The sequence below is a fragment of the Hemiscyllium ocellatum genome, chromosome 16, assembly GCF_020745735.1.
Source record: "Hemiscyllium ocellatum isolate sHemOce1 chromosome 16, sHemOce1.pat.X.cur, whole genome shotgun sequence".
Lineage (NCBI taxonomy): Eukaryota > Metazoa > Chordata > Chondrichthyes > Orectolobiformes > Hemiscylliidae > Hemiscyllium > Hemiscyllium ocellatum.
In genome coordinates this window covers 77,704,557-77,718,193 of record NC_083416.1, presented here as the reverse complement: position 1 = coordinate 77,718,193, position 13,637 = coordinate 77,704,557, and the positions used below count along the sequence as shown (strand labels likewise).

The following is a 13,637-nucleotide window of genomic DNA, read 5'->3' as shown; positions in this document are numbered from 1 at the left end:
TTCCCCCACACTACCACCTAACTGCAGTAGTGTTTTTTTTTCCCCCCAGCACCCATGTGTGTGACACAAGGTGTATGAATCTTGATTCAATTTCCACCACCAGGAAGAAAGGAAACACCCGAGTGGTCAGTGACAAGCAGTGCCCTTCACATCAAAAGGCAATGCTGTGTGATCCTCCACTGTTATTGTCTGTCTGCTGCCATTAAGCCAATTATATATCCAATTGGCAAGCTCATCCCGAATCCTATGTAATCTAACTTTACTCCCGAGGCTGCATTTTCAAAACATTGTATAGAAAACTAGGCTTCATGAGCAGAGGCATAGAGTCCAATCGTGAGGTGGTTATACTAACGCCTGAGGGTTCAGCACAGAGGCTTAATGGTTAGCACTACTGCCTCACGGCGCCAGGGACCTGGGTTCAACTCCAGCCTTGGGTGACTGTGTGGAGTTTGCACTTTCTTTCTGTGTCTGTATAGGTTTCCTCCGGCTGCTCCGGTTTCATCCCATGGTGCACGGATGTGTAGGTCCGGTAGGTTGGCCATGTTAAATTGTCCATGGTGTCATGGATGTTACAGACTGGGTGAATTAGCATTGGGAAATGCAGGGTTACGGGGATGGGATGGGATGCTCCGTGGGTAGGTGTGGACTTAATGGGCCAAATGGCTGCATTCCACACTATAGGGATTCTACAGCTGTCAAAGTATTTGACATGCCACTGCTGAAATATTGGAGTTTATGAAGGGTTTGAGAGCTTGTAAAGGGTGCACAGATTTAATAGAATGTTGCTTGGGGATTAGGATTTTCAGCTACATTCAGAAACTGTTGATCACCTTCCAGCACGTAAGGCTAAGGGGAGATTCTGTGGAATTATTCAGAATCCTGAAGGTGTTTTGAGCAAGTGAATGGGAAACTGTTTTATTACAGTTGGTGATAAATGTTGGACACAGCGAGTTGGTCCAATCCAGAACATGTTTCCTGATAAGACGGTGAAAGCAGATTCCAGAGTAACTCTCAGTCAAGAACTGAATTGCTACTTGAATGGGAGAAATGTACAGGGACATGGGGAATAGAGTCAGTGGATGGGTCTTGTATACAGCGGGACAGGCAGGAATGGTCTGTACAGCTCTATGATTCTAACTCACTCTCAGGGGTGTCTTTTGTTGAGTACTGGAGTTACATTGCTCCTCTGTATGAGTGATAACTCTTGGCTAACCAAGCTGGTTGGAAAATTGAAGATAGGTGAGCAGGTGACTGAATAAAAATCCAATCCAGGTCTCATTCTGGCAGCACGGTACTCCAGGACCTGAGATAGCAGGAGGGCTGAGACGATAGGAAATCCCAGGACAGCTCCAACACCAGGTATTACATAATTAATATATGCATTAAGAAAATAAACGTTGAGCAACACGTTCTCGAGTAGACAAGGAACCGTATTCAGGATGGTCTTTAAACATTACTGAAAATCTGCAGCATTTGCAGTGAGACATCACTGGTAAATCTGGGCACTTGTTTGGCAAATGATTTGTACTTTTTGATGTTAATAAGCAGTTGCTATCTTCTAATCTTTTGTCCCTGGCACCCAAAACAAAAGTGTCTCACTGGGTCCGAACTTTAACTTCCTCCTCTTGGTGTTCATATGGAATCTCCTTTTTAGTCCATGATCTTGCCAGAGCCCCACTGTTGTCCTCAGATCGAGTCATGGTATCATCTTGAACCAGGTTTTTTTAATTTAAAATAGAAACCCTATGGTGTGGAAACAGGCCATTTGGCCTATCGAGTCCACACTGACCCTCAGAAGAACATTCACCCAGCGCCATGTTAATTGGCAGATGTTCTGTTCCTGGTCACTGGGGGTCATGTGAGTGCTCCCTCGATCTTGGGCCTCACCAGTGCACAGGAGACTGCATTGTGAACAGTCATTATTTTATTTCGATCATAGAATCCCCACAGGGTGGAAGGAGACCAACCTGCCCATCAAGTCCACACCGACCCTCTGAAGAGCAGTCCACCCCATCCCTATAACCCTGCATTTCCCATGGCTCACTCACCTAGAGCTGTAATAGTGCTGGATACTATGGGCAATTTAGCTTGGCCAATCCACCTTAACCTGCACATCTTGGTCCCAGAGCAAGCTCCCGCAGAGAATGTGCAAACTCCACATAGACATTGCCCGAGGCTGGAAACGAACCCAGGTGCTGTGAGATAGCAGTGCTAACCACTGAGTCATCGTTTATTCACTCCAGCAATGTGGCTGGCTGAGCATTTGTATTCCTTTTGAGATGGTAACGGTAATGAATGCCGTAGTCTTCAATTGAAAGAAATGCAAGTAGACCCCTGTTTTGTCCTGATAATGTTTTGGGTGTATTGGATGTTGAAGATTGAAGGGCAGCATGAAGTGAGGAGAGGAGCCCCATTTATGGTGGAGGGGATAGTCCTTTCAGAATGCTGAAAGGTGGGGAGGAGGGGTGTGGGAATGTGAAGGGTGGTGGTGGTGTCACAGTGGAGAATGATCTGCAGGCAATCCCTGGGTTCCATTACTGAGCTCTTGTGCAAGTGGGTTTGTGCACAACTCTGAGCAGAATGCGAGTGTAAGGGACGCATTCATGTGTTGGGTCGTTAAAGTTACAGCCCTGTATGGGGTCATGATGGTGAGCACGGGCGTTCCTAAACCCTGTGTTGAATGCGGACGTTTGTGGGTGGGAGGGAGACAGAAAAGACAAGCCTATTCATTGTGTTTCTTGGAGAGGGAGGGAAACAGGGCAGGCAGGGTGGGGGCTGCTGCTCGGGAGAAGAGGGAGGTGGGGGATTAGATGTGCTGCTGTGGAAAGTAGCAGCCTCAGGAAAAATGTGATGGAGAGGAGAGCAGGGAATGGACGTTGGGAGGGCAAGTGGGGATCCTGGGAGACAGCGCAGGAAGAGAATGGCACTTCTTTGGAAGAAATTCCATCTTCTGTCCTTGACACAGTTTCCAGAATCTCTCTCGAAATGCCTTCGAATTGAATGTGGGTGCGCAGTTAGGTGTGCATTAAATAGGTGTCTTTTTTCTTGTTAAACATTAAACTCATCAGGCAAAATTCGTGGTGTCCTGATAGGATGTGAAATATGTTTGAGGAAGATTTGTACCAAGCAGGTGCCTCAATGGCCTGTTACTGAGCTGTAACATTTGATGTTGTCTGTTCTTGTTTCAAAAATAGCAAAAAGAGGTTTTTTGTAGATTCTTTAATGTATATTAATGTGATTAACAGCTTCACCAAGCAGTACTGTCAGGCACTTCCCCTTCAGTCCTGTTTAAACATCACAGGGTTGTATTAATTTAAAGATTTTTCTTTCTTTCTTTCTGGGACTGTGAAGAGGGGAGTGAATTCTGATTTAAATTGACAGACAGCAGCCCCTCTCGCTGCCTGGACCGGTTCCTAACAGCAGCTGATGATCTCCTGGGGGAGTGACCTTGGTGTTCCTGATGCTGGAGTTTCTCACAGATCGGCGGATTCAGGGATGGGGGGCCCGGACCAGCCCCGAGCCAGCCTGTTGAAGCTGGGTCTGTTTGCAAAACGCTCCACCTCCACCTCCACTTCCTCCGGTTCCTCCGGGATCTCCGCGGGTTCGAAACTCGCTGGGTCCAGCAACCTCCTGTGACCACCAGGAACGCCGAAAGGGGTGGGGGCCCTGGAAAAGATTCAATTAAAAATACATACATACACACACACACACACACACACACACAACACAGGCTGATAGCGAGGACAGAACATAGAACATTACAGCGCAGTCCAGGCCATTCGGCCCTCGATGTTGCACCGCCCTGTCATACTAATCTGAAGCCCATCCCACCTACACTATTCCATATGCCTGTCCAATGACGACTTAAATGCACTGAAACTTGGCGAATCTACTACCGTTGCAGGCAAAGCATTCCATACCCTTACTACTCTCTGAGTAAAGAAACTACCTCTCACATCTGTCTTATACCTATCTCTCCTCACTTTAAAGTTGTGTCCCCTCGTGTTTGCCGTCCCCATACTTGGAAAAAGGCTCTCCCTGTCCACCCTATCTAACCCTCTGATTATCTTGTATGTCTCTACTAAGTCACCTCTCAACCTTTTTCTAGAACAGCCTCAAGGCCCTCAGCCTTTCCTCGTAAGACCTTTCACGCAGTGAGTCTGCAGACCAGACTCTTTATCAGTCCTGATGAAGGGCTTGTGCCCGAAACGTCGAATTTCCTGTTCCTTGGATGCTGCCTGACCTGCTGCGCTTTTCCAGCAACACATTTTCAGCTCTTTATCAGTCACCACGGGACAGTAACCAATGAGGCTGAGTTTGAGCTGAGCGGATGTACAGCAGTCCATTTGCCCCCAGCAAGCCCCCTAAAACAGCAGGGGGATAATGAGCGGGTGTTCTGTTTTCTGTTGTCATGTTGGATTACAGGAAAGGATATCTCTCCGAGAGTTTTCCCAACTCCTTTACAATATTGTAATGACTATGTGCATAACTACTCGGTTTTAAAGTCGAATGGAACAATGTCTTTCTGACTGGGCGGCGATCCCTCAGCACTGATCCTCCAACAAAGCAGTGTTTCCTCATTGCTCACCTTCCAATCCCAGTGCAGGGCTCACTCCGTGCTCCTCTGACAGTACCACACTCAGTGTCACACCCTCTTGGGACCATGCTACCTGTGACAGTGCACTGCTCTCTCCATACTGACTCTGACCAGGAAGCATTCCCATGGGATGAAGTTCTAACAGTGCGGCATTCCTTCAGTACTGACCCTCTGACAGTGCAGCTCTCCCTCAGTCCTGACCCTCCGTCAGTTCAGCACTGACCCTCTGACAGTGCGGCACTCCCTCAGTACTGACCCTCTGACAGTGCGGCACTCCCTCAGAACTGACCTTCCAACAGTGCGGCACTCCCTCAGTACTGATTCTCCGACAGTGCGGCACTCCCTCAGTACTGACCCTCTGACAGTGCGGCACTCCCTCAGTACTGACCCTCTGACAGTGCGGCACTCCCTCAGTACTGAGTCTGTGGCAGTACAGTACCCACTCAGTACTGACTCTCTGACAGTGCAGTACTCCCTCAGTACTGACCCTCCGACAGTGCAGTACTCCCTCAGTACTGACCCTCCGACAGTGCAGTACTCACTCAGTACAGTACTCTCTCTGTTGCGAATGTGTGTCTGTGCAGTGTTGACTCAGTGATTATATTTCTGCCCACTGAGCCAGGGCTGCTACTGAATTGAGAAAGTGGAACAGAGTCAGTGTGGGATGAAGTGACCCAGGCTGTTTAGAAATGAATCCTAAATGTATTTGTCCCTGCTTGTCAGTACAGGTCAATGTCTTTGTCTATATCGCCATAATCTCATCCAGTCCACAATCTGTGGGATCTTCTGTTTCCCCCCTTTTGAATCTCCCCAATTTTAACTATTTATAGTTGTGCTACCGAGAGCCCACAGTCCCTCCCAAAACCATCTCCACTCTGCACTGTTCCCCCTCAAGGCATTAATTCAAATCCCTCTCTTCCACCAACCACTTGGTCACTCAGGTGTCAGTGTCTCCTTGAGAATGAGGCGGTAAATACTCTTTGTGATAATCTGTGATGTTAACGATGCCATATCAGTGCAAGTTGTTTATCCTCATTGTTCCTCAAACGGCCAGTGAAATGTCAATGTAATGCATGAGGAAAATGTCTTATGTCAATCCTGGTGGAAAAGGAAGAGGGAACTGGAGTTTATATCCTCTCAGGATTTCGAGTCAATCTTTCCTGTAAGATGCACATTTTAAAATTTTGGCTGGGGATCGCTGTTCAGAACCTGCTTGAAAAATTGCTTAGTCAAAGAGTCACGGAGATGTACAGCACAGAAACTGACCCTTCGATTCAACTCATCCATGCCAGCCAGATATAACAATAGACAAGAGACAATAGGTGCAGGAGTAGGCCATTCTGCCCTTCGAACTAAGTCCCATTTGCCAGCACTTGGCCCATCTCTCTCTAAACCCTTCCTATTCACATACCCATCTAGATGCCTTTGAAATGTTGTAATTATACCAGCCTCCACCACTTCCTCTGGCAGCTCATTCTATACATGTACCACCCTCTGTGAGAAAAAGTTGCTCTTTAGATCTCTTTTAAATCTTTCCCCTCTCGTCCTAAGCCTATGCCCTCTAGTTCTGGACTCCTCCCCCCCCCCAGGGAAAAGACCTTGACTATTCACCTTATCCATGCCCGTCATGATTTTATAAACCTCTATAAAGTCACCCTTCAGTCCTTCCCTCAAACTGCCAGCAGTCTGGGGTTAGGCCAGTTTGTGAGCATTTCAGTGGGCTCAGAGCCTGGTTTGGGAAGCACTTGCTCTCTGCTGTTTTCCCTGGAGGCAGTGAGTTCTACGAATATATTATTAGTGACGCAGCATTCTATTTATTGTTGGTGGGCACAGTCTGACTGGGATCAGATATTCACTGCATTGCAGGACAGTGATATCATCTCTGTCCCAAAATAAGTCCTGAGGTCATGTTGCAGTTGTATAAGACTCTGGTGAGGCCTCATCTGGAGTATTGTGTGCAGTTTTGGTCGCCATACTATAGGAAGGATGTGGAAGCTTTAGAACGAGTGCAGAGGAGGTTTACCAGGATGTTGCCTGGAATGGTAGGAAAATCTTATGAGGAAAGGCTGAGGCACTTGGGGCTGTTCTCATTGGAGAAGAGAAGGTTTAGGGGAGATCTGATAGAAGTGTATAAGATGATTAGGGGTTTAGATAGGGTAGATACTAAGAACCTTTTACCGCTAATGGAGTCAGGTGTTACTAGGGGACATAGCTTTAAATTAAGGGGTGGTAGGTATAGGACAGATGTTAGGGGTAGATTCTTCACACAGCGGGTTGTGAGTTCATGGAATGCCCTGCCCGTATCAGTGGTGAACTCTCCTTCTTTATGTTCATTTAAGCGGGCATTGGATAGGCATTTGGAAGTTATTGGGCTAGTATAGGTTAGGTAGGACTCGGTCGGCGCAACATCGAGGGCCGAAGGGCCTATACTGCGCTGTATCCTTCTATGTTCTATGTTCTATGTTCTATAAGCCCCAGTTTTAAATATTGCTCAGATGTGTGTATAGTGTTTGCATTTGTACCTTTCCCATCTGCCTGATGCACCAAAGCTTCACAGGGGTCAAACAGGAGTGTATGCTGGTTAATGGAGTTACATCATAGCTGGAGAAAGTGAGGTCTGCAGATGCTGGAGATCAGAGCTGAAAATGTGTTGCTGGAAAAGCGCAGCAGGTCAGGCAGCATCCAAGGAGCAGGAGATTCGACGTTAGGGCTTATGCCTGAAACGTTGAATCTCCTGTTCCTTGGATGCTGCCTGACCTGCTGCGCTTTTCCAGCAACACATTTTCAGCTCTGTACATCATAGCTGTCTGTCCTCAGGGATGTGGGTGAATTTATGTGACAAACACTTGGCCAGTGGTGGTGGTAGTGACTGATGGATGAATACTGGCCTGGTGTACGTGCTTTTGTGGTCTCTTTGTCTAAGGCAGGACTTACTCAGTACATGTGGATTAGATTGATCCCTGTGATGAAGCAATAAGCCAGTGTTGAGAAGCCAAGCAAATGTGGCCATGCGAAATTGCCCTTAGTGTTTGGAATGTGCAGGCTAGGTGGGTTAGCCATGGGAAATGCAGGGTTACAGGGATAGGGTGGGGGTGGAGCTGGAGCTGGGTGGGACGTTCTTCGGAGAGTCAGTGTGGACCTGATGGGCCAAAAGGACTGCTTCCACATTGGAGGGAGTCTATGATTCTAAGGTTCATTGGAGTTTAGAAAAATGGGGTTTGGTTTATTGAGACATACAATATTCTGAAGGGATTGGAAAGGGCTGAAACAATGTTTGTTCCAAGGGCTGGGGTCAGATAAGGGACTGAATCATTGAGGAGACATTACTGCAATCAAAATTTGGCTTCAATTGCTTTCCGTAACAGAGAATTCCAAAGCTCTCTGGCTGATGATATGTCTGTTTACCTCAGTCTTCAGTTTGACATTTGCTGTTTGTAACAGTGACCAATCGTCAGAAAGTATATCATTGGCCACCGTGTTCTTTGAGATGTCTGGCACTCATAAGGAGCACTGTCTAAATGATAGATGTTGGTAATAGCATGCTCCCAGGAAAGGCAATGTGGTAATGACCAGGTCGCCTGTTTCAGTGATGTTGCTTGATGAATAATTATTGGACCTGAAACATGAGGGACATGTAATGCCGTCTGAGAGAAAAGATATGGGCCTCAGTTTCGTGATTCACCTCAAAGAAGGCGTTTCCAACAATGCAGCGCTCCCTCAGTGCAGACGCTGGGAGAGTTAGCCTAGCATTAATTCCCTTGGGATTGAGTTCCGGAACTGCAATATCATGCTGCAATTAAACAAAACGCTGGTGTGTTCACACTTGGAATATTGTGCAGTTCTGGCCCCCATATTTTGGGAAGGATGTGGAAGCATTGGAAAAGGTGCAGAGGAGATTTACCAGGATGTTGCCTGGTCTGGAGGGAAGGTCTTATGAGGAAAGGTTGAGAGACTTGAACCTGTTCTCATTGGAGAGAAGAAGGCTAAGGGGGGATTTGATAGAGACATACAAGATGATCAAAGTATTAGATAGGGTAGACAGTGAAAGTCTTTTTCCTAGGATGATGATGTCAGCTTGTACGAGGGGGCATAGCTACAAATTGAGGGGGTGATAGATTTAGGACAGATGTCAGAGGCAGGTTCTTTACTCAGAGAGTGGTCAGGGCGTGGAATGCCCTCCCTGCTAATGTAGTCAACTCAATCACATTAGGGAGATTTAAACAATCCTTAGATAAGCACATGGATGATTTTGGGATAGTGTAGGCGGACGAGCTGAGAATAGTTCACAGGTTGGTGCAACATCAAGGGCCGAAGGGCCTGTTCTGCGCTGTATTGTTCTATGTTCTATGTAGGGCCATCCACACCTCAAAGGGGTGGCCATGAAGGAGGAGACAGTGGCCCAGTGGCATTATCGCCAGCCTATTAACCCAGAGAGTAAAGAAACTTTCTGGAGAGCTGGGTTCAAATCCTAACATGGTGCAGGTGATGGAATTTGAATTCAATAAATAAAGTCTGGAATTAAAAATGATCATGAAATGATTGTTGTAAATCTTCACCTGGGTCACTAATGTCCTTTAGGGAAGGACACTGCCGGCCTTACCCAGTCTGGCCTACACGTGACTCCAGACCCACAGCAACATGGTTGACTCCTAACTGCCCTCTGGGCAATAAATGCTGGGCCAGTCAGAGATGCCCATATTCCGTGAATGAATAAGGATAATACAAAGGGAAGAGATGACTAAGGAAGGGTTTACAGGTGTGTGTGACTGACACCAAGTCTTGGTTTGTGGTGGTGAGTAGTGTTTACCTGTTGAAGCACCTGTAGGTTTCTGATTGAACTTTAACTGGAACCTCTGGAAGCTGGTTAACCATGGATTCCAAGAGATCAGGTTGATCCATCAGTGCTTCAGCCCAGGGTGATTGGTATGACTTGGGAATGGCTGTGATGTTGAACTTCTCAGGTGGAATTTCCTTCAAAGGACCAGAATAACCTGACATCAAGGAAACAGAGAAATGAAATCATGTTCCTTTACCACCTGGCCCTACCCTGCCTGCAACTTCCAACCCTCCGAGACTCACCAGTTTCTCCAGTTTGACCTCTCGATCATCCCCAGCTTTGTTCACTCCGCCATTGGCAACTGCACCATCAGCTAGTTCATCTTTAACCTTGGGATTCCCTCTTTAAACCTCACTGCCTCTTCTGTCTCTTTAAACAGAAGAATTAAGATCAACAGCAGGCCATTTGACCCCTCAAGCCTGCTGCAACATTTGGCAAGACCGCTGTGAATGTCCCTCTCCATTTTCCTATTCCCCCCGCCCCCCCATTAGTCTGTGACCAAGCGTTTGATCATCTGATATCTCAGCATTTGACTCGGAGATTGATTCCTGTCTGATTCACATCGAAGATGCTGTGCAAAGTTCTGAAGGAATGTTCTACTTCCTTACTTCCATTGACCTATGACCTCTGAGAACAAAAGTTTCAGTTCAATTACATAGAGCTGTCAGTTTTTCTATATTTGCTGTAAGTGAATAATGTTCATTTGAAGGTTAAGTGCTCACGTTGTGTGGACAGAACAGCCTGAGGCCATTCAGCCCGACAGCTAGTGGTTATGCTTCATACAAACCTCCTCCGACACCAGCTCATCTACTTCTACAAGGTGCAGTTTAGATCTGACATTGTGACAGGATAAATAAGGGTAGCATCTCCTGTGTCAGAGGGGTCTAGAACCAGGGCAGACACAGGAACTCAAAAACCAGGAGGAGGTTATTCATCGCATCAATATCGTCATATCTGATCAAACACCTCAATGCCACATTCTCACACCATCTCCATATCCCTTACTGTTATCTATCTTGAGTTTTCTCAATGATTGAGCTTCTGTGACCCATTGGGGAGGAAACTATTAAAGATTCATCAGCTCCAGAAGTTTGCTCCTCATCTCAGAGAACACCTCAGGGACGCCCGGACCAACCAACCCAACCACCCCGTGGCTCAACACTTTAACTCTCCCTCCCACTCCACCGAGGACATGCAGGTCCTTGGACTCCTCCACCGGCAAAACATAACAACACAACGGTTGGAGGAAGAGCGCCTCATCTTCCGCCTGGGAACCCTCCAACCACAAGGGATGAACTCAGATTTCTCCAGTTTCCTCATTTCCCCTCCCCCCACCTTGTCTCAGTCAGTTCCCTCAACTCAGCACCGCCCTCCTAACCTGCAATCTTCTTCCTAACCTCTCCGCCCCCACCCCACTCCAGCCTATCACCCTCACCTTGACCTCCTTCCACCTATCACATCTCCATCACCCCTCCCCCAAGTCCCTCCTCCCTACCTTTTATCTTAGCCTGCCTGGCACCCTCTCCTCATTCCTGATGAAGGGCTTATGCCCGAAACGTCGAATTTCCTATTCCTTGGATGCTGCCTGACCTGCTGTGCTTTAACCAGCAACACATTTTCAGTTGTAAATGACCTTATTCCTTATTGAGAGACGATGTTCACTATAGTCACCAGCCAGAGAGAGATCCTGTCTACTCTCACCCAGTCATGACCTGCAAAAATGTTTGAAGTTTCAATGAGATCAACTCCCCATCTTCACATCTCTACAGAGCACGTGCTCACATTAATAAGTAAGCACATTGCACAATGAAGAAGACAGAAGACAAGAATGTTAGCGTTCATTTCAAGGGGCCCACTGTTCTCACAGGATGTCCTGCCATCCCAAGGATTAATCTGAAGAACCTCTATTAAACTGTCTATGTCTTTTCTTCAGATAAGATGCTGATGCTCGAGGTGAGACCTCACTTAAGATCCTATACAGCAGTAATCTACTTTACTCCCGTTAGTATTCAAATCCCCTTGAATGCTAACACACATTCACCTTCCCAATTCCTTGATGTGCCTGCACATGGAAGAGGACACTCAATCTGACCTGAAAGGGAAACAATTTCAGACTGTGATGAGGATTTAGTTTTTCCCTGAGAGGGTGGCGAATCTTTGGAACTCCTTACCCTAGACAGCTATGGAGGATTCTCTAAGGTAGTGATGTACTGAAGATCTGTCGGGGTAGGAGACCAACTCTGGTTTAGTTGGGTGGCAGAACAGGCCCAAAGGGCTGAATGGCCTACTCCTGCCCCTATCCTTTTCTCCCTCTTGTGGTCTCTCTTGAATTTTAAACATTTTAAACAAAGAAACATAGAAAATAGAAGCAGTGTAGGACACCTGATCCTGAGGCTTACCGTACCATCCAATGTGACCATGGCTGATCATCCAACTTGTCCACTGTTCCTGCTTACTCCCCATTCCGTTTAGCCCTTTAGCCCTAAGGACTCTTTCTTGAAAACATTCAATGTTCTGGGCTCAACCCTGTTCTGTGGCAGAGAATCCCACGGGCTCCCCACTCTCTGGGTGAAGACATTTCTCCCCATAGGGTCACAGCACTGAAACAGGCCCTTCTGTCCCACTCAACCATGCCGACCAGATATCCTAAACTAATCTAGTCCCATTTGCCAGCACTTGGTCCATACCCCTCTAAACTCTTCCTATTCATATACCCATCCAGATGCCTTTTAAATGTTGTAATTGTACCAGCCTCCACCACTCCCTCTGGCAGCTCATTCCATACACATAGCACCCTCTGCGTGAAAAAGTTGCCCCTTACGTCCCTTTTAACTCTTTCCCCTTTCACCTTAAACCCTCTAGTTTGGACTCCCCCACCCCAGGGAAAAGACCTCACCTATTTATCCCTTACATGCTTCTCATGATTTTTTAAACCTCTATAAGGTCACCCCTCAGCTTCCAATACTCCAGGGAAAACAGTCCCAGCCATTTCAACATCTCCCTACAGCTCAAACCCTCCGACCCTGGCAACATCCTTGTAAATCCTTTCTGAACCCTTTCACCTCAGTCCTAAGTGACCTACCCTGTATCCTTAGACCGTAACCCCTGGCTCTGAAATCCCTGGTTATTGGAACTATCTTTCCTGCACTGACCCTGTCTAGTCCCGTTAGAATTTTATCCCATTTTCTGAGAGACACCTTATTCTTCCAAAACTGCGGTGAATTTAGTTCTAACTGATCATGTCTCTCTTCACATGTCAGTCCTGTCACCTCAGGAATCAGTCTGACAGTAGTGACTGTCTCATCTTTACGGGAGCACCTGGAAGCACCTTTGTCATGTTTAACCCTTGGAATCCCGTTGGGATTTTAATGACCTCTATCGGTCCCGCTGCCCATCTCTGTTCAAGAGAGAAGGGCCCCGGGCCTGTGCAATTGTTATCAGAAAGTGGCAGCAAAACCAGGCAAGACAGTGACAGAGCAGAGGTTAGACGTTAAAGGTCAGACAAAACCAGAAAGTAGAATCCTTCCTTTCGATGGCATCATTAGGGAGACACTTACCAGGGGCAATGATGCTGGGGTTCAGAATGACATTGATGTTCTTGGCTGCAGACAGTTTTCCGAAGGGTTTCGGGGCAACGGCTGGCCCAGGCCCTTTCGAGCCAGCTTTTGTGATATAGATTTCCGACCTGTAGTTTTCCTTCCCTCCCTCCTCCTGAGGGACTGTTCCATTGACATTCTGCACAGGAGGAGGACAGTATCAGATCCTGGGGGCTTAATCAATGGTTTTATGAGCTGCATCGCGTCGCAGCAGCACGGAACCAAACCAGAAATAATAACTCAACACTGGCTTGTTTCAGATGAACATTGGAACACTTGGAAGCCATTCAGCCTCTCGATTCTGCTCTGTCATATTTCAAATAACCTCCCTCCCCCCTTCCCATTCCCATTCCCATTCCCCCAACTCCCTTCCCCCCTCCCAACCATCAATCGGATTCATTCTTCCCAATGGCCAACCAGGTTGTACCCTCTACCTGTGTTCACCTAGCCCTACCTCACCACCCTGGTCCCACCACCCCCCTCCCCCCCTCCCCCCCTCCCCACCACCCCCTTTATCTACAGCTCCCCCCACGCTCACACCCACACCCAGTCCTGAAGAAGGGTTACACCTGAAACGTTGACTTCTCCACCTCCTGATGCTGTCTGG

General features: G+C 47.3%; 1 protein-coding gene across 1 annotated transcript in view; it reads right to left on the bottom strand.

The window, feature by feature from the left end:
• Positions 1 to 3,210: 3,210 nt before the first annotated feature.
• Positions 3,211 to 13,637, bottom strand: part of LOC132823292 (myozenin-2) — a 41,058-nt gene continuing 30,631 nt past the window's right edge. The window contains exons 4-6 of the mRNA XM_060836949.1: positions 12,992 to 13,169; positions 9,405 to 9,588; positions 3,211 to 3,666 (exon numbers count right to left, since the gene is read on the bottom strand). Of these exons, the coding sequence (XP_060692932.1) occupies positions 3,474 to 3,666; positions 9,405 to 9,588; positions 12,992 to 13,169 (555 nt within the window). The 3' untranslated portion in view covers positions 3,211 to 3,473. The remainder of the gene's footprint in view (positions 3,667 to 9,404; positions 9,589 to 12,991; positions 13,170 to 13,637) is intronic.